This window comes from Garra rufa, chromosome 20 (genome assembly GCF_049309525.1).
Source record: "Garra rufa chromosome 20, GarRuf1.0, whole genome shotgun sequence".
Lineage (NCBI taxonomy): Eukaryota > Metazoa > Chordata > Actinopteri > Cypriniformes > Cyprinidae > Garra > Garra rufa.
In genome coordinates this window covers 16,278,391-16,306,090 of record NC_133380.1, presented here as the reverse complement: position 1 = coordinate 16,306,090, position 27,700 = coordinate 16,278,391, and the positions used below count along the sequence as shown (strand labels likewise).

At 38.0% G+C, this 27,700-nt stretch overlaps 1 protein-coding gene across 1 annotated transcript; it reads right to left on the bottom strand.

The window, feature by feature from the left end:
* Positions 1–6,170: 6,170 nt before the first annotated feature.
* Positions 6,171–18,417, bottom strand: prdm2b (PR domain containing 2, with ZNF domain b). The gene is made up of 4 exons (XM_073825746.1): positions 18,315–18,417; positions 16,101–16,214; positions 8,778–13,429; positions 6,171–7,829 (listed from the first exon to the last, which is right to left on the bottom strand). The coding sequence occupies exons 2-4, from the start codon at positions 16,117–16,119 to the stop codon at positions 7,803–7,805; spliced, it is 4,698 nt and encodes a 1,565-aa protein (XP_073681847.1). The 5' UTR covers positions 16,120–16,214; positions 18,315–18,417; the 3' UTR covers positions 6,171–7,802.
* Positions 18,418–27,700: the final 9,283 nt, after the last annotated feature.

The window sequence follows — 27,700 nt, the reverse complement described above, 5'->3', positions numbered from 1 at the left end:
TGTTAATTTGGTTTAATAAAGATGAATCTTCCAAAATAATCAAAAAAGAATGTCTTAACATGCCTATGCATATCTTAGCTTCACTTCCTCATCTTAATGTACTGCATCGACCTGTTCGGAAGCTGCATGGGACTGCATTTTTATGACTAGGGCTATGCCACCTTGCACAGCAATCAGGATTAAGTGTGGTGATATTTTATCCTGTCAAGCTGAGCATAGCACCATGCACCTTTTCTCTCCCATGCACAGCACTGAGGAACCATAAACCACAGCACTGGCCCATGGAGGAACCATAAAAAACAGTACCATGGCATGAGGGAAACATAAACAAGATGTGCTTTGCCTGCTACATAAAACTCTCTATGTTATAACGGAACAAACTTGCACTCAATATTCAATTCTTCATTTGAATATTGGCAAGCCAGACAAATGGAAGAGTACTTACAGCTTTACAAGTATTTAGTCAAGGTTAGCTAGCCTGGAAAAGAACTCTATATCACTGAAATGGCTTTTTTGATGGTTAAATATGAGATTCTGACAGCCACAATAAAGCTGACATCCTCCAGAGAGATCAAACTCTGGACAGAGCAGGTTCAATTTCACAGGTGATTCAGAGAAAACATAGCCTACTAATATTGGATCTGGACAAAAAGCCTGAATGTAACTAAATGTACTATTAGAAACAGGTATGCAAAAGTCTTAGTAATTATGAAGCAATCCAGACAATGAATACATTTTACATTTTAGTGCTGGGCGGTTTGACCAAAAATCTGTATGTTTTTTTTTTTTTTCTAGAATTCTGGTGGTTAATCACGGTTTTTCCCTGACTGTGCTTTTATATGAATCAGAATGCATGAAACTGTTGCAGAAGCACTGCATTTTAATCACTGTCCAAATAAACCTGCTACATACTCCATGGTCTTTTTTGGGGCTTTTTTCATGCTTTTTAATGGACAGCACAGTAGAAAATGACAGGAAAGTGGGGGGTAGAGAGTTGGGAACGGGACTGGCAAAAGACCACAAGTTGGGACTCAAACTTGGGTCATCAGAGGTGCAGTTGCACTATATGTGAGGGCTCTAACCACTACGCTACCAGCACAGACCATTGTCAGTGACATTGTCAGTGAATTTTGATGTAAAATTTCGAAATTCATAGCAAAAACAAAACCTGACCTTAGCTTTGTGATATTTTCCTACATAAAACATAGCTGAAGAAAACAGAAACAGCAGATAGGCAGACTGAGATGCAAATTCACTCAACAGCGACCCAACGTTTACTTTATTACTGCTGTAAACAAAGCAGCTCTGCGTGTTTAAATAATATATAGTTTTCACGACGCCTCATCAATTGGCCATATTTGCGGCACATAACGTAAACAATGCCACTGAACCAAACGAAACTCGCATATTTAGCTGATTATTGCTGTTGAAAATGGTCAATTATTGCCATGTTTTGGCCTGTACTAATCGGTCAGACAGGGAAAAACATTTGTACTATACTGCCAAAGTACTAGACTGCCAATACCAAAAGTTAAATCAAGGAGAAGATTGCAAAAAAAAAAAAAAAAAAAAAAAAAAAACCTGAGGAACAAAAGGCGTTTGTGGTAGGCCAAACTGAACCAGGATTTCCAGAGCAAGAATCTTGACAACATTCGAGTTTGTTCCGGTCAGATAGGTGAAATGTTAGGCTAATATCTTAATTAATACTGCTAGTACATTTATTTACCACCTTTTAACTTTAGTTTGTCAAAATATCGCGCCCTCCCTGCTTACAAAGTCCTTCTCTATATGATTTAGCAGCTTTCACACGTTTTTCTTGGTTTAGACAGCATAAATTAGCAGAACAACGTATTCAGTAGTACATTTAGTAAATGATTTACCGTGCAATCCATGTTGTTGTTTACATCCGAGCATTGCCGCGCATCCGGGTAACCCATTACTCGTGTTTTCCCAACCTTCTACCCGTGAAAGTGCATCCGAACGGCAGTCAAACCCGTGACTTCCCACTCCTGAACTCGTACTAGATCGATGTCAGCACCTGCAGCTGCGGTGTTTGTGCAAGTGGTACACAGTGGAAAAAATAGACTTTAGGACAATATAATGTTGCAAACAAATTAATAATAATAAATGCGCAGGCAGTTTGGGGTGACTTGCCTGGAAGGAACGCTACAAAGTCGTGAGTCGTGATTTGAAGTCGTGAATTACGATCTTAAAAACCTGCCTGGAACGCAGCATAAATAGTGGCGTAAGTGCCAGTTACTGTGATTAACGTTAGTTACTACAGTTTACTAGCAAGCTAAGCCTTTGTCAAGTAAATGCATATTACCTGGTTGTGATCATTTACAAAAAAGATCGGTCATCCATTCAGGTTGTAAAGTATTTGAAAGTTGAGAGATTCGGTTTGTCAGCTTTCCCGCCAGTGGACGTGTTTACTGCGCCGACGGCGGACACGCCTCCAGCGTTCGAGAGCAGAGATTACTGCTTTTTCTTCATGGTTTTGATAACGTATTTCATATACTTGGCGGCTTTTTAATATTCAAATTGGGCTGGGTGGTTATTAACAGGTCTGTGCAGTGTTGCCAGACGTACGATAATTATCGTATTTGTGCCATAATTTTGACCTCTGTACGATCAATAATACCACAATGTACGATAATTTCAGAATTTTGTGACACCATGGTCGTTGTAATTATAGAGCTTCTATTCTCAAAGATCTAGCTGTGTGGATCCTACGTCTACCTGCATGATTGTGAGGAGACGTGAACGTGGCGTTATGCATGTCTTTCATCCGTTCTTACGTCTTTCAACCAATATCATCGTGGAGAATGGCTCTCTCTCACGAGCACAAGTTAACGTTCCTGTCGCACTTAGGTCAGTTGTTTCAAAACTGAGGTTATTAGTTTAACAATAAAGTATACAGGGATGTGATTTTTCCGGATTAATCCGGAATTCCGGATTTTTCGACCTGAAAATGTGACCTATGTCACGTATTTGCGACCGCAAATGGCGGATGGCGAAGTATGATTCCGGACCGCAAGATGCGTCCATGCGGACCGTGAAAGCTTTTGACATAATAATAATAATAATAAAAATGCCAAACGCTATTTCTAATAAATACATTTATATCAAGCACACTAGGGTCAGCGTTTGGGTGCAATCTTCCGTGCAGTGAGGAGAGCAGAGATCGGCAGACAGATGTAGCTTTCAGTGAGTGAAAAACGTTGATGGAAAATGCATTATTTTGGGGTTACGTCGCAAAATATTGTAAATATATCTTTTTATACTGTATTTTTATACATTTATATTTTAAACCACGACGGTGAGCCAATGGATATCACACAAGCAACGTGAAAACTGCATATATTAAAGTGGAAGTAAAAACAGCGCTTTCAGCATCTAATGTGCACATTCTCTAAGAGACAATGATAGACGAATATACTTCATATGCTGATATTAATTTACTTCCCTAATATTTCTCTTCTGCAAAATAAAAAAAAACGTATTTTGTGTAGGCTAAGGGTTTTTGAAAGTCAGTTCTTGAAATAAAGCTCTTCATATTTATTGATGACTGTAGTATTATTAGGGGTTAAGAAAGACTAATTATTTGAGGTGGTCTTAAATGTGGGGACTAAAAGGCAAGAATTGCGATGGAACTTTATAAGGTTATCCATTGAATAAATATGAGCGCTGCGCGTTTGAAAGTCAGCTGCGGCGCTGCTTTGTGTATCATTCTGATAGCGCCTCCTGCTGGAAGTGAATGATCTGACATTTTTTATCAGCTCGAACGTATACTGTTGTCAAAAAGACCAATGTAAACAAATCAGTCCATGGTTTTAAGCACCAAACACGAGTTGTAAATGTTATCTGATGGATCGACAAGATCATGTGTTATACAAATTTAAACAATTAAGGCAATAAAATATATGTTAATTAATATAATACTTGATTGACAATAATTGTTTAAATTAATATAAGAATTGATACTTTTGACTCTTGAAGGCTGGAATGTGAATTTTATAATTTAAGAAATCTTTTTTGTTTTGGGAAATCTGCATCTCAATTGTAAATCATGCTTTTTACAGTCATTTTAATAATTTATTTATTTATTAATTAAATTTTGTTCAGGTCTTTAAAAAAGTATTTAAATGTGTAGAATTTAAGATTAAATATGCTGCAGATACCCTGGTCTCGCGAAAAAAAAAAAAAACATAAATAGTTTTTTATATATAATTGTCTGGACCTCGAGCTGTTTTAGTTGAAGACCCCTGGATTAGATGATCGATTTTGAGTGATTTTCTACTATGGCAGGATGTTTAAGCTGCATTAACATTAACTTACTTGTATTTGCTAGCTATTAGGGATGTTCATTTCGGTTAATTTTCCCAACCAACTTAGTATGGTCTTAGTATATTTTCCTGCTTTTTTGTCCTTAGCCAATCACATGCCTGAGTATAGAAAATTAGTGCTGAAAAGGATAAATAGTTGTAACATCTAGATTAATAGCTGTATTTTGAACGTTTGACTCGGGTAAGATAATTAGTTTAGCATTGCAATAACTTAAGGTATAGAAAATGAGTGCTGAAAAGGATAAATAGCTGTAACATCTAGATAAATATCTTTATTTTGAACGTTTGACTCAAATACGATAATTTTCTCCCAAATACGATAATTTTGAGCTTTTGGTACGATACTTGGACATTTCCAATCTGGCAACACTGGGTCTGTGGTTTGACAAACTCATTACACATATTTAATACTGCTTTACACGTACTTTCATGTTGCTCCTCCAGCTAGAAAGTCCTACCGTATTTTTGTGAAAGAAATACAGTAAAACAACCATTTGTTGTCCTGCTTTTGAGATTTACTTTTCTAAATCTTGATTTCAGGATTTCCAGAGTAAAAATCTTTACACCATTCGTGCTTGTTCTTATCATTTCCGGTCAGGTAGGTAAAATTTTAGGCTAATATCTTGATTAATACTGCTTGTATGTCTCTTTGTCACCAATTAACTTTAGTTTGTCAAAATATTGCACCCTTTCCTGCTTACTAAGTCCTTCTCTATATGATTTAGCAGCTTCCACACGATTGTTCTGTGGTTTAGACAGCATAAATTAGCAGAACAACGTATTCAGTAGTACATTAACCTTGCAATCCATGCTGTTGTTTACATCCGAGTATCGCCAATATTCTAGGGTTGCCACCCGTCCCTTAAAATACGGAATCGTCCCGTATTTGAGAATGAAATTGCGTGTCCCGTTTTGAATCAATACGGGATGGGTTTTGTCCCGTATTTTTTATCATCTTTTTAAAGCAGCGTCTCATGCAAATCATCCCACACGCATTTTATGAAGATGCCTCCTTTCCTATTTTTGATTGGGTAATACTTGATGTCATCGTTAGTTTGATTGGTCTTTTTAACTGTCCAGTGAGGAGGGCGGGTCTTTTAAGCAGAGTCTGCCAAGTCTAAAAATGGCAGATGCTTCTCCAGGTAACCCCCCGCGTCTTAAAGTTTCAGAGCTTAAACGCAAGAAAGGTTCCTTTGCAGTCCCCCCCCCGCCCCCCAGTATACGTCCCTTATTTTGTTGTATTAAAAGCGGTAACCCTAATTGCAGCGCATCAGTGACATAAGTGCAAACCCTCTATTAATACACATTATATAGAAGTAAAATGAGAAGAAAATACAATCTAAACTTTCCTGAAGACAGTCAGTACCCCCCAGAGATACATTTATATAAACCCCTCATCCGCAGTTTGGTCTACCTGCTAACGTTATTTCTCCTCTTGGCCTTCCGCTTCACAGTCTCTGCTTCTGTTAATGGCCGTTCAAAAGTTGGTTTATTTGCTCAGTTAAAGAATTTGTTGCGTTTTAATAGTTCAAAAACTTTTTCAACCATTAGTCAGAAGTGGGGCGCCGCTCGCAATTTTGGGCCCTATGACAAAATATGAGGTTGGGTCCCCCCTACCACACCAAAGCAGATCTCTGGGGGCCCCTAAAGGGCGTGGGCCCTTAGAATTGTCCTAACTTCCCCCCTTAGCGGCGCCCCCGTATGCAGTTAACAGTCATCTCCTCTTAGTTAACTACACTGTACTTTACAAACTCACTGGTACTGGTATCTCTGGATACTTCCTGAAGTATTACCTAGTATCAAACTAAAAGCTAAAATCAAATGTACACTGAAAAAAAAAAACAATTTAATATATCAATTAGAACAATGCATTTTACATTTGTGAAGGTTATTATTCATAATCACAAAACACAGTCAACATTTCATTCCCAGAAATATATCAATGCAGGACAGCAAAGACATACTGCAAGATGAAAATTCTGTAAAGAAAAAGAAGTATCGTTTAAGTTCTTTGCTTAAAAAACATTTCAAGCATTCCGATCTTGTTGACATCCCTGTCCTCACTGTCCAGGTTGTAAAGTGGAAATGACACGGCAGAGACAGGCTTAGGAGTGAGAGGGATTACGCCGTCCAAAGGCAGAAAACGCATCAGTTCAAAGCTTGCCAGGAGGTAGACCACTAAGGATTTTGAGTCCAGTTGATGTTCTATTAAAGCAGAGGCCTTATCCATTTTATAAAAATGAGAAACGATAAAAACAAAACATTTGTGTAATGCTTGGTTACCAAAGAGTGCTTGTGGTGGCATCATGGCAATAACGGCTAATTATACTAATAATGCGACATTAACTAGGTCTTAATAGACTGGAAGCAAATTTCTGAGGTTGCCACAGGCTATGACATACGTGCTTATACTATACCAGTGAAAAGTAATGCTGTTTTTATACAGTTTTCAAGCAGGTGTCATCACATATTGTAAAATCACCTCAAACTTTGAGATATCCATAAAAGGCAAATTAGCCTAAATAAAGTGCTTTTCTTCAGAAATAAGTAACCTGATTGACCAGATCACCAATAAGCGAACAATTACATAATTTGTAATAATGGCACTTACAGCTATTAATTCATTTCATGCAAGTGCAGAAGACAGTTCATCATTCCCAGGTGTAGTTTTAGTGTAATTTTAATGGCCAGCAGCCCTGCTGTAGATTCTGTAATTACAAAAGGTACAGAGAAAAGAAAAGAAGAAAAAATGGCTTACGGTTTTGGCTGGTTTAGGTGAAGGTCAAATACCTTTTACATACAGCAAACTTTTTTTTCTCCTGCTCACTCTGACTATCAAACAGCTCAATTCATTTACTATGTCAAAATAAACAAAAACATCAAAAACAAAGTAAAACAATAAAGCCTCTCAGATGAGAGCCTCAGTATGATAAACATTCCCTGTGAAGGATTACATTTACTTAAATATACATATATACTCTTCAAATAATTTTTCTCTGTAAAAGAGGAGCAGGTCAAAATGGAGTACAGTCATGAAGAGAGGATCAGTCCAATCATACTGTATACAGGAGCACATGCTTTAGGAGACCACTGATCCGAAAACCTCACGGATTAAACGGGGTGAATTAGTCTAAGAAAGAGAAACGGCTGAATGATTGCCTCTTGCAATACCTAAACAAAACCAGAAGGTCAACGTTTATAAATCAAGTAATATTATGCTTGATAGAGATTTATTTATTTTTCATATTCTTCAGTCCATTTTGGGGGAAGGGGGTTAAAGGCTTATTTATAAAAGTGCACTGAGAAGATACTTCCAATGGGCCAATGCAAAACATGAGCAGGGAGATAACTCCTGGTCCCCCTGAACATTCAGGCTGTGATCAAGTTAATCCAATTTAGTTGAAAGAAGTTCCCCTTCCAGTTGCTGACTTAAGCAATCCTTTGGAGACTGGTGTTCTACCTGGCTAGCTTCAATAGAGACTCCTGAAATAAACACACAAGGGGAAAAAAAAGTTGAAATAAAACAATAATAAATGTAACTCTAAACATACAGTTGAAGTCAAAAGTTTACATACACCTTGCAGAATCTGCAAAATGTTAATTATTTTACCAAAATAAAATGGGATCGTACAAAATGCATGTGTATTTGAACCCTTTTCAACAATGACTGTATGATTTTGAGATTCATCTTTTCACACTGAGGACAACTCATATGCAACTATTACAACTATCACTACACAATCAAACAAAAAAAGATTTGGATCATTCAGATATCAACACAGTATTAAGAATCAAGTAAATGTACACTTTTGAACAGGGTCATTATTATAAATTCAGCTATTATTTTCTACTGTGGACCATATGTTAATGTCTTTTATGTGAAATATCTTATTCAGGTCAGTACTTAAAAAAAAAAAAAAAAAAAAAAAAAAAAAAACACCATGCCTTTTGTATGATCCCTATTATTTTTGTCAAATAATTAACATTTTGCAGATTCTGCAAGGCGTATGTAAACTTTTGACTTTATACAACTATATCATGTTAAAATGATAGTTCAACCAAAAAATTAAAAATGTCATTAATTACTCCTCATGTTGTTCCAAACCTTTGTTCATCTTCAAAACACAAATTAGGATATTTTTGATGAAATCCGAGAGCTTTCTTATTTCTGTGTTCTTTGCACACAAAGAGTATTCTTGTAGCTTCAGAAAATTAAAGTTAAACCATTGTCCTTACTACCTTTTTGGGGCTTGAATGTGGTAGCTGCGTTGCTGTCTATGCAGGGTCAGAGAGCCCTCAGATTCATCAAAAATATCTTAATTTGTGCTCTAAAGATAAACAAAGGTCTTAAGGGTTTGGAACGACATGAGGGTCAGAATTTTCATTTTTGGGTAAACAATCCTTAATGTAAACGGTGAAATTCTACAATACCTCAGACTGTCCTGGTTCATGGTTTGAGAGGTCTTCAGTCTTCACTTCCAAAGGAGCTGAAGCAGTAGCCATCTGTACACTGCGTGTCACTGGCCCACCTTTTCTCTCCCGTGTCCTCGTCGAAAAACGTTCCTCCTTCTTAGACTGCGTCATTTTCACACCAGCCTCCTTTTTGACAACAACCTCCTTTTTGACAATAACCTCCTTCTTGACAGCAACCTCCTTTTTGACAACAACCTCTTTCTTGACAACAACCTCCTTAGATCGTTGCATTTTAGTCGGCGGTCGTGTCAAAGAGTCATCAGTAAGTGCAGGAGTTATAGGAGTCACTGGCTCATTGCTCTTTTTGCCTTTCTTAACTTGTGGCGCCATGTTGTCTGCATTTGAGGCTAGCCTCTTTGTACGTACCTGAGGTGCTTTTCCTTTACTTGCTGGTAGAGCTTCACTCTCAACTGGCTCAGAGCTTCGGGCTCTGGTCTTCCCCAAGGGCTTTGCACTTGGTCCAGAACCTGGTTCTTGTTTGATTTCAGAGTCAGTGGCTCGACTTCGGAGACTCCTGTTTTTGTCTTGAGTTATCAGTGCTCCTTTCTTCAACTTCTTGGCAACAGGTCTTTGTGGACAGCTGCAAGCGATGTGCTTATTGAGGCTGGCTGGGTATGTGAACTCTCGACTACAGTATGGGCATGCATGGACCTTATGAGTCTCCTCTTCCTTTACCCGGGTTGTTGTTTTTTTTAATACAGAGGCAGCAGACTTGTTCTTCTGGGATATGGCTTTCTGGACAAGCTGGTTTTTCTTCTTGTTTAGGGCTGATAACTTTGCTTTGGAGGTTATATCTTGGTTAAAGTTGAGCCTTTTTGGTTGACCCATCCTGCGGAAAGCATTGAGCCCTGTAGAAGCTACTGTGGTGGTAAGAAGACCATTTGGAGACTGTTTCACAACCTGTTTAAGAGGAATGGGATTCTTCTTAGGGGTGTAACGTCTCTTATCGCTAGCAGTAGCACAAACTAATATGTGTTTATGCAGCTCAGGCATGTTGTCAAAGCTGTTTCCACATTTGGTACACCGGATCGCAGTGCTAAATGTTTGGGGGATGTTGTGTGTGGTGAAATGAGTGGCTGAGGCAACTGAGCCATCGGGTGTTCGGTTGTGGTACGGAAAAGGTGGAGGCTTAAAGCTGGGGTAGTGTTGATTAATGCCAAGCCGCACATCTGGACCTTTTGGTTTACCAGCCTCAGATGCCATAATCTTTATTGTAGTGTATAGTTCTTCTGTAGGGTCCTCATGGCCATTTTCCTCCTCTTCCACCTTTTTAGTGTCACTGTTGCGCTCCTCAGAAGAATCCTCAGAGGCAGCTCCAGCAATTGAGTCAAGAACAGTGTCTTTCTCCACATTTGCGTAGGCAGGATCCGTGTAATTCTGAGGTCTGAGCTTCCCGTTTTCAACGGCAGTGTGAGTGCAACTCTGACTTGGATGTAGGTCACTTTGATGTTGCTGGAGATTGCAGAGGAAGGCAAACTCCTTTGAGCAAATGGAGCAAATATAAATTCTTCCCACCCCATGGAGAGAGGAGCGGTGCTCGAGGAGTGCAGTGGCGTTACCAAATAACTGCACGCAAAACTCGCACTTAAAAGGCCACTCTGACGCATGCTCTATTATATGGCCGCTAAGGTCTTTGATGGAGCGAAATGGCTCTTTGCAGACGTTGCACACAAAACTCTTGACAAAAGTCTCCCGCTCTGGTGTCTCAACCTCATCAGAACTTCTGGGTGAAGTTCCAGGTGAAGTGTTGCCCCCATCTGCAGTTATATCAACCGGACCCTCTTTTTTCCCTGTATCCTCTAAAACCAAGTTTTCATCGACCGCCAAACTCTTCTGAGGAGAATGCAATTCGCTGAGGAAGGTCGGTGAGGAGGATTCCTCTTTAAGAGTTGATTGTACTGTTGAAAGAGAAGACTTTGATTTGTGTCGGCCTTCTGTTTTATTATTGAGGTCTTGAGGGGGAGTTCCTTCACAGGAATGGCTTTGGCTGGTTTCAGAAGCAGTATCCCACTTTAGGTGAGAAGAACCTGCTTGATCTGCATTTTGTAAAAACTGAGGCTTAGAATCATGGGTTGAGCCCTCAAGTAGTGTTTCCGACTTTGAAGATGAATCTGCTGTACAATGTCTTTTCGCATCCTGAGGCAGTGGAGAAGTCGCAGGGTCTAACTGCTCAGCAGTTTGGTCTGATTCATTAACAATGGAATTTAATGCATCATGGCATGATTCTGTTAAAGCAGATAAATCTGAAGCTTCCTCTAAACTATCACCTGCCTTGGGGGACATTTTAGGGGACAACACAGGAAAGGCGGCAGGTGAAGCATCTGACATCCGAAAATGCGGTGGTGATGATAAAGGCGGAGGTGATGGGATAGTGGGTAAGACTGGAGGAGGGGGTGTTGATGATGCTATACTAGATGAAGACGGAGAGGATGGATTAATAGTCATAGGGGTCAGAGAGGGAGGAGAGGTTGATTCACAAGGAAGGCGCTCTGATCCTGATCCGGGACTAGAAGGGCTAACACCTGTGGCACTCTCAGAAGACGAAAGAACATCAGGACTTCCAAGAGGGTTGGATTCTTCATCTCCAGGTGAGTTCAGGCCAGCATACTCGTTCATTAAGACTTTCTCTAAAATGCTGGTATTGGGTTTCTTTCTTTTCACATGTGGCGTTAGTGTGGCTGAGCTTGTCTTTGCTTCATGGTCGACAGGACTTTTACGGCTCATACTCAAGTCAAGCACAGCCTCTCCAGAGCCTTTGCTTACACTATTGTCTTTTTTAGTGAAGGAATTCGAAAGGTCAAGCGGCTGCTGATTGCAAGAATTCCCCCCGCTTCTTGAAGGAGACCAGTCTTTTCCTGTCAAACTTACGGCATCCCCATGATCTTTGCTGGACAAATTCCAGGATTCCATCATGCAATGGCTTTCAATCTTTGGCACCTTCAGAGAACATGAACCCCCAGTTGCACAACTTATGCTCTCAGTTATTTGTGGCGGGCTACTCTGCGAAGTTGTGGGAGGGGAGGCAGTTCTTCTTTTAAATTTTCCTTGGACAGCAGGCAGTGAAGTCACGGAAAGCGGGGTGGTCAATCTATGGCTATCTGTAATTAGACCTATGGCTGGTTTCTGACCATCCGGGGCCTGTAGCAGTTGTTTGAGTTTCGGGGAGAGATAAACTGTTTTCTCCTTCTGAAAAGCTAACGTTTCGGTTGACTGGGAGAAAATGTTTCCTACCAACAAAGAGGACTGAGAGGAAGGGGAAGACAGGGAGGAAGAGGAGGATGCAGTTTCTGTTTCCATTTTCACAGCAGGCAGCAGTGGTGGTGTAGCAGTTCGTCTTTTAGCAGCTGTCTGAGCCACGCATGAAACTTCTTTGACTGGACAAGTCCGTGTTTCGACTTTAAGAGCATGAGTAACTTGTTTAGGACTTAGAATGAGAGCATCAAGGCCAAACAACGCTGCAGTGCTTGAATCAACCTCGATGACCTCACAGTTGCTCACTGTGCTTGTAGATGAGATCTTTCCATCAATGTAATGGCTGAGATTTTCAGAAATGTTGTTAGAGATATCAACCATGCACTCCTCCCTCTCTCCCTCATCCTCAGTCTCCACACTGGGCACATAAATAGGTGGTGGACTGGCACTTGGTGACTCTTCCTGGAGCGAAACTGGCTGCCCTTGTTCATGCTGCTGCTGTTGGGAGGAGCTATCCTGCAGGAGCATACCTTTCCGACGAACACCTTTTGGCATTAAATGCCTCTCGTGGATTCTGCGCTGGTGCCTGCGCATGTTGGTGTGTGTGCCGAATGCCTTGTTACAGTACTTGCAAGGATGAAGCTCTTTGGACTCCCCATTTTCATCCAATATAAAAGGTCGATCAGATTCAGCACCAGGCTCTCTTTTCAAACTGTCTGAGTTTTGCTGAGGTGGACCGTTCTGTGTGTTCATAACAACTGAATGGCTAGGAGAGGATGCACTGCCAGAGGTAGCAGAATCACTGGGTGCTGTGGGAGAGTGGAGGAACGCTGTTCCGCCAAGTGATCCGGGCCTATTTAAAGTTTTACTCCCATTTTCATGTCTACGTTCATGTCTGCGCCTGCCTACCTGAGAGCCAAAGGGCTTAGCACAGTACCGGCACTTAAATGTATGAGTTTGATGGTTTGAAGTAGTGTGAATGTGAGTGTGGCGCTCCAGGCCCTGTTTGGTGGAGAAATGTCGCTCGCAATGCTGACAGGGGTATGTTTCACCTTGGGGGTCATCCTCAAAATCCCCCTCAGCCTCCAACTCAGGATTTGCTAAAGAAGATATGCACTCTGTATCACACAGCGGACTCTCAGAGCTTTCTTCTGCAGGGCTGCCCGAATGTAAATGCAGGAGAGACTTCTCATTCCCATCAACTGATTCTGCCTCAGAGGGGTGCTGTGGGCTCTGATTTAACTGTGGCTGTTGCAGTTGTCCATCAACCTCTGCATTTTCCCCATCCGATCCTTCCCTCTGGTTCATGTCTGTTGTATGAGACTGGACAGGGTTTTCATTTTCCGTAGATGACTGGGAAGCTGCATTCTCCTGTTGCAACACTGAAGGTGAAGAGGGGCCTTCCTCACCATTAAGCCCTGAATTACAAGAAAAATATATTTAGAAATTAAACTATAGAAAATGAAAATCATTAATATAAAAACACTACAACTAGAGCCGGAACTAAAGTTGGTAGAGAAATAATTCAACTAATTTTGTTTGTTTAGTCAGTTTTGTGTGCTGTGCATAAAAACCTCCACTAATGATGTCTTTCAAACAAATCCATAAGCATATAGGTTAACATGGTTTTCCATATCAGGTGCTCGTGTGCGTTTGAGACATGTTTTATTTCGCACATAACTTTATTTTATATCCTTCTCTATAAATTTTAGAAATGTAGAAACTTTTTTACAATAACCACAATAATTCTGACTAAAACAATTGTTGGTTAACTTAATCATATTTTGGTAATGATATTTTTGAAAAATGTAAAATTATTTTTATTAATAATTGTAATATTATTATTATTACTACAGTTGAAGTAAAAAGTTTACATACACCTTGCAGAATCTGCAAAATGTTGTTAATTATTTTACTGAAATGAAAGGGATCATACAAAATGCATGTTGTTGTTTATTTAGTACTGTCCTGAATAAGATTTCACATAAAATATGTTTACATATAGTACAAAAGAGAAAATAATTTGAATTTATAAAAATGACCCCATTCAAAAGTTTACATAAACTTGATTCTTAATGCTGTGTTGTTACCCGAATGATTCACAGCAGTGCTTTTTTTTTTTTAAACTGCACGCTGTTCTTCAGAAAAATCCCTCAAGTCCCACAAATATTTTGGTTTTTCAGCATTTTTGTATATTTTAACCCTTTCCAACAATGACTGTATGATTTTGAGATCCATTTTTTTTTTTCACTGAGGACAACTGAAGGATTCTCATGCAACTATTACAGAAGGATCAAACGCTCACTGATGCTTCAGAAGGAAACACAATGCATTAAGAGCCTTTGAAAGTGAAGACCAGGGTAAATTTAACTTATTTTGTCTTCTGGGGAATATGTAAGTATCTTCTATAGCTTCTGAAGACTATATTCTTGTGGACTATATGTTGTGGGATTACAAATTTAAGAATCTGTTAAAGATTTGTTAATCCTACGTTCTGACATAGCATCACATGAAAAACTAAGGTGAAGTACATTGTATTTAGCATTTATGGTAAATATGAGGACATCAGATAAATTATTCTCTCAAGCAAAGTTTGTAGCAAGAGGTTCCTGCCAGTTCCTGTTCTCTTGCAGTTCCTGAACATCTGGCAGGCTTCCCAAGTTAAGTGTGAATTCTAAGCTCAAGGTACAACTGTGCCTTTTGTTTAGCATGTGTATTCTAAATAGATCAAGGCTGATCAAGGTAAAAATCCTTTTACTAGGCTGATTTCCTGTACCGCATTTGCATGCTTTGTTTAGATTAATTCCACCTCTATGTACTCCTCCCCCTTGAAACCTTTATACTCTTCTGTACTGAGCTTTTTGTCAGATGACTTTTGATGACTGCAGCGACGCACAGCTAGTATGTCAGTAAAGAGAAACTTCTGCTTCAAGATATCCAAAACGTCTCCTGGTCTCTAATGCCGAGTTCAGATTGCACGATTTTAGCCCCGATTTTGACTCGCCGACAGGTTTTGAGATATCGCAGACAAATGCCCGAAATCACAGGCAAATCGGTGCTTGTTCACGCGAGTGACAATCACACAGTGTGAACTATCAAAGACGCAATCTGAGAGAAATATCTGGACCTGTCGGCGATTCAAAATCATGCCGTGTGAAATGTGTTCTGACTGAAAATAACATCGGCGATTACCTACAGCCAATGAGAGACCAACATCCAGGCCAGCTGAAAGTTGGGGGAGGAGTTAGCATGGTTTCGGTTCAGAAAAGGGCTTCTTTTCTTTTTCTTCATTTCGCTGCAAACATGCAATTTGTATGGCAAGCTTCTTTCGGGCTACCGTTTTTAATAATAATCCCAGTCTCACGTGAGAACTCCGGTCTTGCACGCGTGACCTTGCATTATTTCCATGTGACTTCTCGCGTGTTTGGTTGTGAGACGTAGTTTACAGTTGTCTGTGATTCTTCCTATTGTAAAGTCATGTAGTGTGAAACCCCCTGTCGCCGATCCATCTTGCAGTGTGTACACAGCAGCGACGGAATACTACCCCAGATAGTCATGCAGTGTGAAAACATCTGTGACGCGACTACTTTAAAAATCGTGCAGTGCAGTCTGAACTCGGCATAAGAAAAAGTTTACAACAATGTAATCGTCTTTTATGTGAAAGATCTTATTCAGGGCAGTACTAAATAAACAAATAACACATTTTGTATCATTTACCTCTAATTTTGGTAAAATAATTACCATTTTGCAGATTCTAAAAGATGTAAACTTTTGACATCAACTGTATATATTATTTACTTTTAAACCTCTGAAAATAATACGTATCATAGCTTTCACATTGTTCTCATAATGACCTCAGGCAGGATGTAGAATAACATGTTTTTTTTTATTCAAACACAAAATAATAAATTAAATTTGGCTTTTTTTAAAAACAATTAAAATCAAAGAAATAAGTGACATTTACTGATTACTAAAATAACTGATGGTTGCATCCCTACTGTTACTCATAACAAAAACATTATGACTGAGCTAAACATACTTGTGAACGGCACAAATCCCTGCCAGGGGCTGATGAAGAGCTCAACCTACCTTCCTCTGAGTCCCGCATCTCTGTGATTGAGGGTTCAGCGGCACTCGATTTCTTCGGTTCACAGAATCCACCCAAATCAGCCTGCCTTGCTTTTTCCGACAGCTTCCTCCTTGCTTTAGGGAGAAACAAATCTATTTTTAGCAAGAAGAAGAAAAAAATAGATAACTTTCAAGACTTACTAAAGCCAGCAAAAAGCAATTAGGTTTAGGTTTCATATCATGGCTGTCAAAACCTACAACAACAGAATCTAATGATATTTCACAGAAGTAGCAATAAATTTAAACCGAAAACTGTAAAACAAAGTTTCGGAAGAACATCTGGCACATTAACTAGAATCAAGAGCCCCACCTGCAAGATCCAAAACAAAAGTATGCCACAGCCTTCTTTTCTAAACAAGCAGCTCACCACAAAACCAGACTGACTGCTCAGTAACTGCAGCACTGTGCATGACAGAGGCAAAGAAATGCTTGTTTTTCACACATATAATATCCATAATAAATTCTACATTCTACATTATTGCATTAAAACTTACTTTACCCAAAACAGAAAATTCTGTCATCATCTACTCACTCACATGTCATTCCAAATCTGTATGACTTACTTTCTTCTAAGGAACACAAAAGAAGATATTCTGAAGAATATAAACTTTCATTGTATGAAGAGGAAAAACACATCGAGACACCCTGAAAAATATCTCCTTTTGCGCTTGACAGAAGATAGAAAGTCAGGTTTGGAGTGACGTGAAGGTGAGTAAATAACAACAGAAAAAACTCTTACATTTATATTCTTTTATACACATTTACACAAAGGTTCACAGATATTGTCTCAGCCAAGAAAAGAAACAAACTATCAGCTGCTGTCCTTGTGACAAGGTCATCCGGGAGCATCTTATACAAAACCCAATTCATAAAACAGACACATGCTACTAACTTGGTCATCTGACCATACTTGTCAAATAGTCCTTCCCACAAATTCATTTCCTACTCTGTCCTAAAATGCGAGTCGATTACATTGTCATCTACACAACAGTGAATGTTTTCAAACAAAATTCACTACAGAGTTCAAATGCACAAAACACTAACTGCCTTTAATGCATAAGCAAACTTTTAAAATGCCATTTTTCACAACATCAAGGAAATTAATGCACATATATGTTTGTGGTCAAACTTAATTTGTTAGGAATTGAGATTGTCAGGATCATTTTTTGTATTTGATGTATTTGTGACAACAAACTTTTGGATGTCATTAACATGCAAATATTTCAAGGACTACTTATGTATTTTTAAAAGAAAATTTGGACTTAAGCTTACTTGAAACTGTGCATTTAGCTGCTGCACTGTCACTGAACAGGTGAAAGTCAAATGACCATTTACTCCAAATGCTCTTCTCAACAGCAAGTTTAGGTCATCCTTTTCGATCATTAATACATCAGTTTATAAGGAACATCCAGACCAGATACATCCACTGAAACTCAAATATATATTTGTGGAACATTTGACAGTAAAATTAATTCCCCAAACGTTTATTAAATTATGCACAAAATAGACATCAAATGAACTTAATACAGCGATGTGACAAATCAGTAAGAAATGTGCTATGGACAAAAAACAAAAAACAAATTAGACTGTCACGTCTAGAGGTTTTAGAGGTTAAACTCTGTTTACTTTATGGCTCATTTAGTCTCATTCAAACTGCTTTGCGAGGAGGGTCTGGAAGGTCATCTCTGTCAGACATGGGTTGTGTCTGTAAACCTAGTGAGCTGTTTATCAATAGTTAGCATGTTTGGGCATCACAGAGGCGTTCAAACGTTTTAAATCAAACAGTCGAACGTGTCCGTGATGCTCAAAATGCTTTCTAGATGAGTTGTTCACTAGATATTGAGACACTGGAAAAAGGTCCGAGTCTGCAAGGCGGCTAACCGACCCGTTCATCAACATTAGGAGGAGTACGTTATATTTCATCGCACTCTCGCTCTGTCCCGAGCTGATTTTCTTTTTAACAAAGTTGACTACACCAGAACATCATCCATAATTCTCGACTCTGAATAATCTTCGTATGAAATAGGCGAATAGCCAGGTGGCTAACATGCTAGTTCCAGCTAACGACTGCGAACGCATTCAAATATACTAAACACATGTTTTCGGATACCAACTAGATATTTCTATGGAAAAAACGCCAGGTGTGAGCAATAACAGGCGGTGTTTTTATTTTACCTCGCTTTGCTCTAGGTGAACTCTTCTTGCTCAGGTTGCTAGTCCTTTCTTCCTCTAATGCAGCTGCTATCTCAGGATTGTCTTCCCCATTGTACCACACGAGAAGTTCTTCGTCCGGTCCGATTGGCTGACGGAGAGTACATGGACCAATCAGAATCGAGCTTTTTGGCATGCCATAGGATGAAATACTATCTAGGCCTTGACGCTCTGTTAGACATTTAGGAATAGGAACAGACCCCCATAACAAACTAGGGTGCAGTACCAGACAGCTTATTTAAGGGAATGACAATTTTATAACATTTTAAGTGAGGTTAAACGTGCTTTGTTTATCTACCAACTACCACAAGTGTAGAAGATTAGTTTAAAAATTATGAATTTTTAATTTGTACTGGTGAATTCAGAAATCATTAAAACTAAAGTTTAATATGCATATTTAAGTAGAAGCACAGCAATAATTTTAATCATTCTATATTAGCCCCAGACATAATAGGCTACTACTAAAATTGCAGTTGTTGTAGTATTTATTCCATTATAATGCATTTATATAGAGGCAGGGGTTATTAAACTGGACCCTGGGGGGGCTGCAAAGGGGTGCTGTGAAATTTCCGTTAAAAGCAATAAAAAAAAAATAGTGTTTTCACAACGCGCCATATTGGCGGCACTGAATGTAAACAATGCAACTGAAGCTTAAATTTTGCTGATTATTGCTGCTGAAAATGAATTATTGTCATGTTTTGTCGGACGAGGAAAAACATTTGCAGTAGGCCTAATATAGACTGCCAAAAGTTATAACAAACTAAGAAGAAGAGTCCAAAAAAACTGTCTCTGTCTGAGGAACAAAGGGCTGGTTCAGTTTGTGGTTGGCCAAACTGAACCAGGATTTCCAGGGCAAGAATCTTGACAACATTTGTGTTTGTTCTTCTTATTTCTGATCAGACAGGTGAAATATTAGGCTAATATCTTAATACTGCTCGTATGCATCTTTACCACCTATTAACTTTAGTTTGTCAAAATATTGCACCCTTTTCTGCTTACTAAGTCCTTCTCTATATGATTTAGCAGCTTCCACGTGTTTTTTTTCCCTGTGATTTAGACAGCATTAATCAGCAGAAGAACGCATTCATTAACCATGCAATCTATGCTGTTGTTTACATCCTAGTATAAGTGACCAATTCGTGACTCAAGTGCAAACCATCTTTACAATCATGAGATTTATTCTATTAACAGCCCCTTTTTAACAGTAAGAAATACATTTTATACAAGGTTATAATCAATATAAGAGTACATAAAATTATAGGCTATAAGTGCATTCTTCCTTCCTTGCAATGTACATACTTTCAAGAACAGTTTGTACTTGTTGCCTCTTGCTTGCTCAGTGGGAGTTCAATAGCAGCATTCTCATTCATATTTAATAACATCTAATTATTGCGAAAAGCACAAAAATAAGGAACTGCAACTGAATACAGTTCTCTTTGCGTCATGCATCTAATATTAATAGTGGTAGAAAAAAAACTATGGAAGTAAGTTAATACTAGCCTAACTTAAAAAATGCCTTTGCTTTAGTACACTGAGCTGATTATTTGAATCTAACTATTTAAGTTTTTTTTAAATGTTTTTGAAAGAAGTATCTTATGCTCACCAAAGCTGCAGTTATTTGATTTGATAAAAAAAGCATTCAGCATCATAACTCCAGTCTTTATAGTCACATGATTTTTCAGAAATCATTCTAATATGCTGATTTTAGTGCTCAAGAACCATTTCTTATTATTATCATCATTGTCAGTTTAATGCATTTATGCTGAATAAAGGTATTAAAGGGATAGCGCCCCCCCCCCCCCCCCCAAAAAAAAAATTGTCATTAATTACTCACCCTCATGTCATTCCAAACTCCTAAGACAAATTAAGATATTTTTGATAAAATTCAAGAGCTCTCTGAACCTTCATAGACAGAGAGGGTAGTACCAAGAACATTGTCAAAATAGTCCATGTGACATCAGTGGTTCAACCGTAATTTTATGAAGCTACGAGAATACTTTTTGCAGCACAAAAAACTAAAATAACTTTATTTAACAATTCTTCTCCTCCGCGTCACCCAAATGCCATTTTGGAGAGCACCACGATGCAAGCATGTGCTTTCTTCTGCACGTAAACGACGCATTCGCGTGTTGCTGCTGTAAAAGTATACTCGTAGCTTCATAACATTACGGTTGAATCAATCATGTCACATGAACTATTTTATTGACGTCCTTACTACCTTTCTGGGCCTTTTACGTGTCAGTTGTGTTGCTGTCTATGCAGGGTCAGAAAGCTCTCGGATTTCATAAAGAATATCTTAATTTGTGTTCTGAAGATAAATGAAGGTCTTACAGGTTTGGAATGACATGAGGGTGAGTAATTAATGACAAAATTTAAATTTTTGGGTGAACTATCCCTTTAAAGTCTTATGGACCCCTAAATTTTGATCAGTTTAAGAAAAAAAGTGTCCCCTGCCAGTGAAACATTATTTTAGGAGTCGTTTACAGTTTGAAAATCCCTTTTCTAGAGTACTAATCCCCCGTATATATCTCCTCCAGGTTCTTTGCAGTCATAACCCATAACATAGTGAAAATTAAATCAATTCATCACATCTTAAAGGTTAACCTACCCTTAACACTTTGTAGTAAATAGCTCGGTTGATCTCCAGTGGAAAGAGGTTTTGCTCTTGAGAAGAGCGTGCCCAGTTCACATACCGCAACCAGTTTCCCTTCATTGGATCTGTGGCATCTACACACATCCAACCCCAGGCTGGAAAATACACCTAATAATAGTGGAATAAATATGCATTTAATTCAGGAACACTCCTCAAACCTACACTACTGGTCAAAAGTTTGGGGTCTGAAAGTTTTTTTTTTTTTTTTTTTTTTTTTTTTAAGAAATGCATTTTTCGTTTAAAAAAAAGGTTGCATTAAATCAATCTCTTTAAACAATTGTTTTCAACCATGTTGGTTTCAATTATGTTTTTTGACTTCTATGGTGCCCCGAGGTTGAACTTCTAAAATGCAGTTTAAATGTGGCTTCAAACGATCCCAAATACAGTTGTAAACGATCCCAGCTGAGGAAGAAGGATCTTATCTAGCAAAACAATCAGTTATTTTGTTTTTAAAAATTACAATTTATAAACTTTTTAACCTCAAATGCTCGTTTTGTCTTGTTCTGCCTGAACTCTGTTTTTTTTTTCTGGTTCAAGACAGTTAGGGAATGTCGAAAAACTCCCATCTTATGTTCTCCCTCAACTTCAAAATCATCCAAGTACCAACCTTGTTTTGCAAAGTTAACATGCAATGAAGATCAAACACCCCTAACAAAAAAGGTAAAACAGCGATGTAGGGCGATTTTGAAGTTGAGGGAGAAAATTAGATTTCCATTAACATTAAAAATCGTATAGACCCCAAACTTTTGAACGGTAGTGTATATTGCTTCAAATAAGCTTTGTGTTCTCAGTGTGTTCAGACTTCTAGTCAGGCAGAACTAGAGTGTCCTCTATGTGTTATCTAATACATACCTCCCACATGTAAACATTGCTTGTCACTTGAGATCTCTTCTTTCGTTCTCCTACAAATGGTCCAAACCTTTTGCCTTTAGGTATTAACCTAGATGCCCAAACACCTGTAAAGAGACATGGAAAGCATGATAAATCTTATGAGAGCAAACACTGGAAACACAAATTTGATTGACTTCTTCAGTCTTTCATAGTATTTTTTATTTTTTTAATTTAAAACTCTTATTCGACGGGCTTTTGAGCTGAATCCTCAATCAGAATGAGCCACTTTAAGATCTCCGGAGACTCTCTCACAGAGCCATTTTTGAAGCATATTCGATATTAATCATTTATCTGTATATTTCTAGGGCACCACCACAGTGTACTGTAAATTCTCCATTTCAAACATCAAACAAAATAAGACTGCAGTTACGCTGTCTGCAACTCTTTAACATTCTCAGTTACTTTGGTTCACAATGCTGACCAGCTAAACCATGTGTTCTATCAAAAGTCAGTGTTGTAGAGCAAAACATGTTAACTAAGTAAATATTTTAACGTTTTATTTCACTGATTGTGTTTCAAAGTAAACATCTGGAACATATCATAGGCATTGTAATAATGAACATGATTTCTCATTAACAGAATCGTTTACAATTACTCAACCATGCTGTTACTCACCAATGCGATTGGGGTTGACAGCTGACGGTCCCAGCTTCATGCTGTTTGGCAGCCCCTTCCACACATGGGCTGGGATGTCATCCAAGGTTTCATATGTTCCTTGAGGCAAAGCCATTACCGCCTCCAAAAAAAAAAAAGTTTACAATGTGTTCCTTAACTGTGTATGTAACCAATGCTCATACTTGCTTTTAAAGCACAAGTAACTTTTCTGGGTAAAAAAAGCATTTAAATGATAGTAAAAAAAGAAATTGTTTCACCATACCTGCACCAAGGATTTAACATTCAATTGAACTTCAAGACTCCTAAGACTTTTCTTATTTCATGGATTCTGTCAAACAGACAAAAGGAGCAGTTATTTTCACCATGTAGAGCAAAATAATCCTCTGTGTTTATGATGCAGGATGGGACTTGCTCTCAAGCAATCCCAAAGACTAAAAGCATGAAAAGACTATTTGAAGGTGTGCTTAAACTCAAAGTCTCTGATATTTGCCTTTCTTTTATTTGCACAACCGTTTAGGGTCAGTGCAAGGATGCATTACATTAACCAGAGGTGAAAGTAAAACCTTTTAAATAATTACAAAAGATTTGTATTTCAAATAAAAGCTGTTCCACTTTTTATTCATCAAATAATTACCCCATGATTTACTCTCCCTCAAGTCATCCTAGGTGTATATGACTTTCTTCTTTCAGATGAATACAATCTAAGTTATATTTAGAAATATCCTTTTTCCAAGCCTTATAATGGCAGTGAATGGGTGTTGAGAAGTGCATCCATCCATCATAAAAAGTACCCCTCATGGCTCCATTTGTTTAAGAAAAATATAAATATTTAAAACTTAATAATATTAACCATAATCTCCAGCTTCCGCTAACTGTCATACACACATTCACAAGAAAGTGGCATTCCGGTGGATGATATTGGACGTAGACATAGCTTTAGTGACAATATCCTAGTCTTGCTAGAACCAAGTTTGTTTACAGCGAAGGAAAACCTCTCCTCTAGATTTAGATCAAAATTCTCAGACATCTTTCTTTACAAATCCTAGTCATCTGCAGAAGCTAAAGATTACGGTTTATAAAGTTTTAAATATAGATATTTTTCTCACACAAACGCATCAATTTGCTTCAGAAGGCCTTTATTAACCCTCAGAGCCATGTGGAGTACTGTTTATGATGGATGGACACACTTTATTGGACTTCAAAGTCTGAACACCCATTCACTGCCATTATAAAGCTTGAAAGAGCCAGGACATGTTTTAATATAACTCCAATTGTATTCATCTGAAGGAAGAACATACACCTAGGAAAGCTTGAGGGTGAGTAAATCAATAGTAGTGTTTTTAATTAACATGTACAATCAAGTTGCTTTTCCAGCATCTGAGATGTTTAGTAAATGAAAAGGTGGCACCTTAAAGGTGTATTTCACACCATACGGTGATGATCTAACAGGTGTGGTTAGACTATAAACAGTATCTATTACCGGGGGCCTCACCGACATTACACATATGTAATTAACCCAGCCTCACCTAAAACCCAGACAACCATCTGAGAAATAGCCGTCGGAAAACCTATTATTTAGTCAGTCGTACAGGTGCAAATCCCACAGTTTTAGGCAAATGATGATGCAGTTTGTTGTGGGTCTGCAGAGAATTCTTCTCACAGCATAAGAATACAGCAATAACCAGAGCTGACAGGACCGTAAGTAGAACATTGTCATCAGGTTTGGATGACAGCTACAGAGAATAAGGGGAAATTGAGAAAACAGCATGACACACAAGGGGCCTCTCTGATGTTACACTGTTACATAAGCGTGGAGGTCGGAGACAGATTCTCGGCTTCTGCTGCCTTTGACTTTCACATGGGTGGGAGCATGCGAACACAACACAACGCAACAGAAAGTGTGTCAAAACACGCGTTTGGAATCAAATTAAAACATTCAAACTTCCCCTCTTTTCTTTTTTTTCAGGATGGATGCTTGCAGAAATAATTTATGACATCATTACACTCATATCTCAGTAGCGAATAAAAATAGACGTGATTTCTAATTTGCAGAAGCCTATGTGTGGTCACACAGCTGCAGAAAGATCCTTTCTCTCAGTCGGTAATAGTCCTTGCGCTCAAGTGTAGTGTAGTCATTAAGGATTCATTCTTTTATCTTGTCAGTAAAAAATTATTAGTCTGCAGCAGTGACCTCTTCTGAAGTCATAGTCTCATAAATGTGTGGAATAACTTAGTAATGAAAAACTTTATATAACTTCTGGCACTAGAATTTTATTCCTCAATTTAACCATAGCCAGTAGTTTTATCCTAACATTAAGCTGGCTCTTCTTTATCCTAATATTCCCTAATCGAGTTGTCAAATAAATCTGGCTTTGAATGTTATGAATATTGTTGGCTCCTTGGTGACTTGCTTGAGTTCCACATTTGCATCTGCTAAATGCAAAAATGTCAATGTAAATGTGCCAGTGGGTTTAAACTCTATACTGACACCCACAGGCAAGGATGTATTAAGTTTGTTTACTAACTAATGCATGCAAGCAGTCGAAAGTTTACATGCACCAATGTTAATTTTTTTTACCAAAATAAGAGGGATCATACAAAAGGCATGTCATTTTTATTTAGCACTGACCAGAATATGAAAGACATTAACATATAGTCCACAATAGAGAAAATAATAGTTGAATTTATAAAAATTACCCCGTTCAAAAGTTTACATATGCTTGATTCTTAATACTTTGTTGTTACCTGATTGATCCACAGTTGTCCCTTGCCCTGAACAGTTAAACCACAAATGATCGTCTTGCACCAGTCTGACCTCACACATTATGCAATGATATTGTAAAGGTCATGTAAGACACAGGCGGAAGTACCGAGCCAGTGTTTACAAAGCAAACATGTAAAAAAAAAAAAAAAAAAGTCAAACACACTTTACAAAAAAGTTAAAACAACGATGTCTATCAATTTTGAAAATAAAATTAGTTTTTTGCCTTACCCTACTTTTTTTTTTAAATCAAAGCACATGTGCATTGTGCAAGACAAGCATTTGTGGTTAAAAATATATATAAAAAAATGATTTTTTTTAATAAGAAAATAACCAATCATTTTACTAGATAAGACCCTTATACCTCGGCTGGGATTGTGTAAAGCCTTTTGAAGCTGCACTGAAACTGCAATTTGGACCTTCAACCTGTTGGCTCCCATTGAAGTCCACTATATATAGAAAAATCCAAGAATGTTTGCCTCAAAAACCCTAATTTCTTTGCGACTGAAGAACGAAAGACATCTTGAATGGCATGGTAAATTAGTAAATTATCAGGAAATTTTATTCTGGAAGTGAACTTCTCCTTTAACTTTAAGCTGATTTGGAATTGATAGTAGATTTGGATGCACACTAAGTGCAACACTTCCTGCTGTTTTTCAGAAAAATCCTTAGGTCCCACTGATTCTTTGGTTTTTCAGCATTTTTGACTTTTTAATTTGAGATCCAACTTTTTAACTGAGGGACTCATATGCAACTATTACAGAAGGTTCAAAGGCTCACTGATGCTCCAGAAGGAAAAACAATGCATTACGGGGGTATAAACTTTTGAACAGAATGGAGATGTGTACATTTTTCTTATTTTGCCGAAATATCCTATTTTTTCACTGCACATCAGAAGCTATAGAAGATACTTACATGTTTTCCAGAAGACAAAATAAGTTAAATTTACCCTGATCTTCAAATTGAAATAGTTGCAGTCCCTCAGTTGTCCTCAGTGTGAAAAGAAGAATCTCAAAACCATACAGTCATTGTTGGATAGGGTTCAAATACACAAAAAAAATTGCAGAAAACCCAAAGAATTTGTGGGACCTGAAGAATTTTTCTGAAGAACAGCAAGCAGTTTAACTGTTCAGGACAAACAAGGGATTCATGAACAACTATCACTAAACAAAAAAAAAAATAACACAGTATTAAGAATCAAGCGTATGTAAACTTTTGAACAGGGTCATTTTTATAAATTCAACTTATTTTCTCTTGTGGACTATATGTAAACCTCTTTTATTTGAAATGTCTTGGTCAAGTCAGAGCTAAATAAAAAATAAAATGCATTTTGTATGATCCCTGTTATTTTGGTAAAATAATTAACATTTTGCAGCTTCTGCAAGGTGTATGCAAACGTTTGACTTTAACTATATAGTAAACCTATAATTGCTGTTATTTTTAACTATTTTTATGTAAACAAACAAAAGAGATGCTGCACTAAACAAAACAAAAAATAAAAATAAAGTAAAACAATAGCCTAATAAAAATCATAAAATGGTGAGATACCATCATAATGACTTATTCCAACATGGCAGCATCCATGAGGGTGCGACCCATTCTATGCAAAAAAAAAAAAAAAAACAGAAAAAACTGATATGATTTTAGTCTTCCTCTCATGTAAACTATAATTAAATTAGCAAAAAATTGCTGAGTGCACCTTTAAGTTCACCTCAGCAGTTACCAATGATTTCATCTGTACACCCTCCACTATCCTACCTTGTGTATTGTATTTTAATAGATTTTCTAAAAACTACAAGTAAGAATACGAACAAGATTGTTGGCGAGGCAGGAGCATGAATAAAATCGAGATGAATGAGAAGAATTTCATTGTGGTGTCATCTTTGTTAATAACAGACGGTGGCTGTGGGACAAAGAAAGAAGGCGTTTCAGCACCCACAGCAGAAGATGGTTCAACTAACAGCGAAAAAGTTTCCAAATTCTTAAAAGAAACACCAGCATAAACTTACGACACGATATTCGAGGTGGATTTTGACGCACACACATAACACTTACATGCCCACAACGTAATTATAATAAACCTGAATAAAAATAAACCGCAAAACAAGTGCGCGTCGTATGCAAAATAGATGTAAAGTGTATCCCTTGTGCTTAAAATATTGTCATGGAAACCAGATGATGTTAAACTGTGAATTAACCCAGTAGCCCGTGTAAAGCTGCTCAGGTTGTGTATTCCGACTTTCAGGCAAACAAACACACACCGCGTTTTGAACACACTTCTAATACACGCATTTTCGCTTTAGAAATCTTCCCTGAGAGAAAAAGTTCTGTAAAATGTTTTACCAGAGCCGTCGAGTTGCTTTGTGGACTGGCAGGGCAAACAGATTTTATTGTTATCATCAATCCGAGCACTCATAAGTGCACAAACCC

Excerpts from the sequence above, each read along its gene's own strand:
- prdm2b (XM_073825746.1), bottom strand. Across the intron at positions 7,830-8,777 it reads ATGAACCAGGACAGTCTGAG|GAGTCTCTATTGAAGCTAGC; the intron begins GTATTGTAGAAT and ends TGTTTATTTCAG.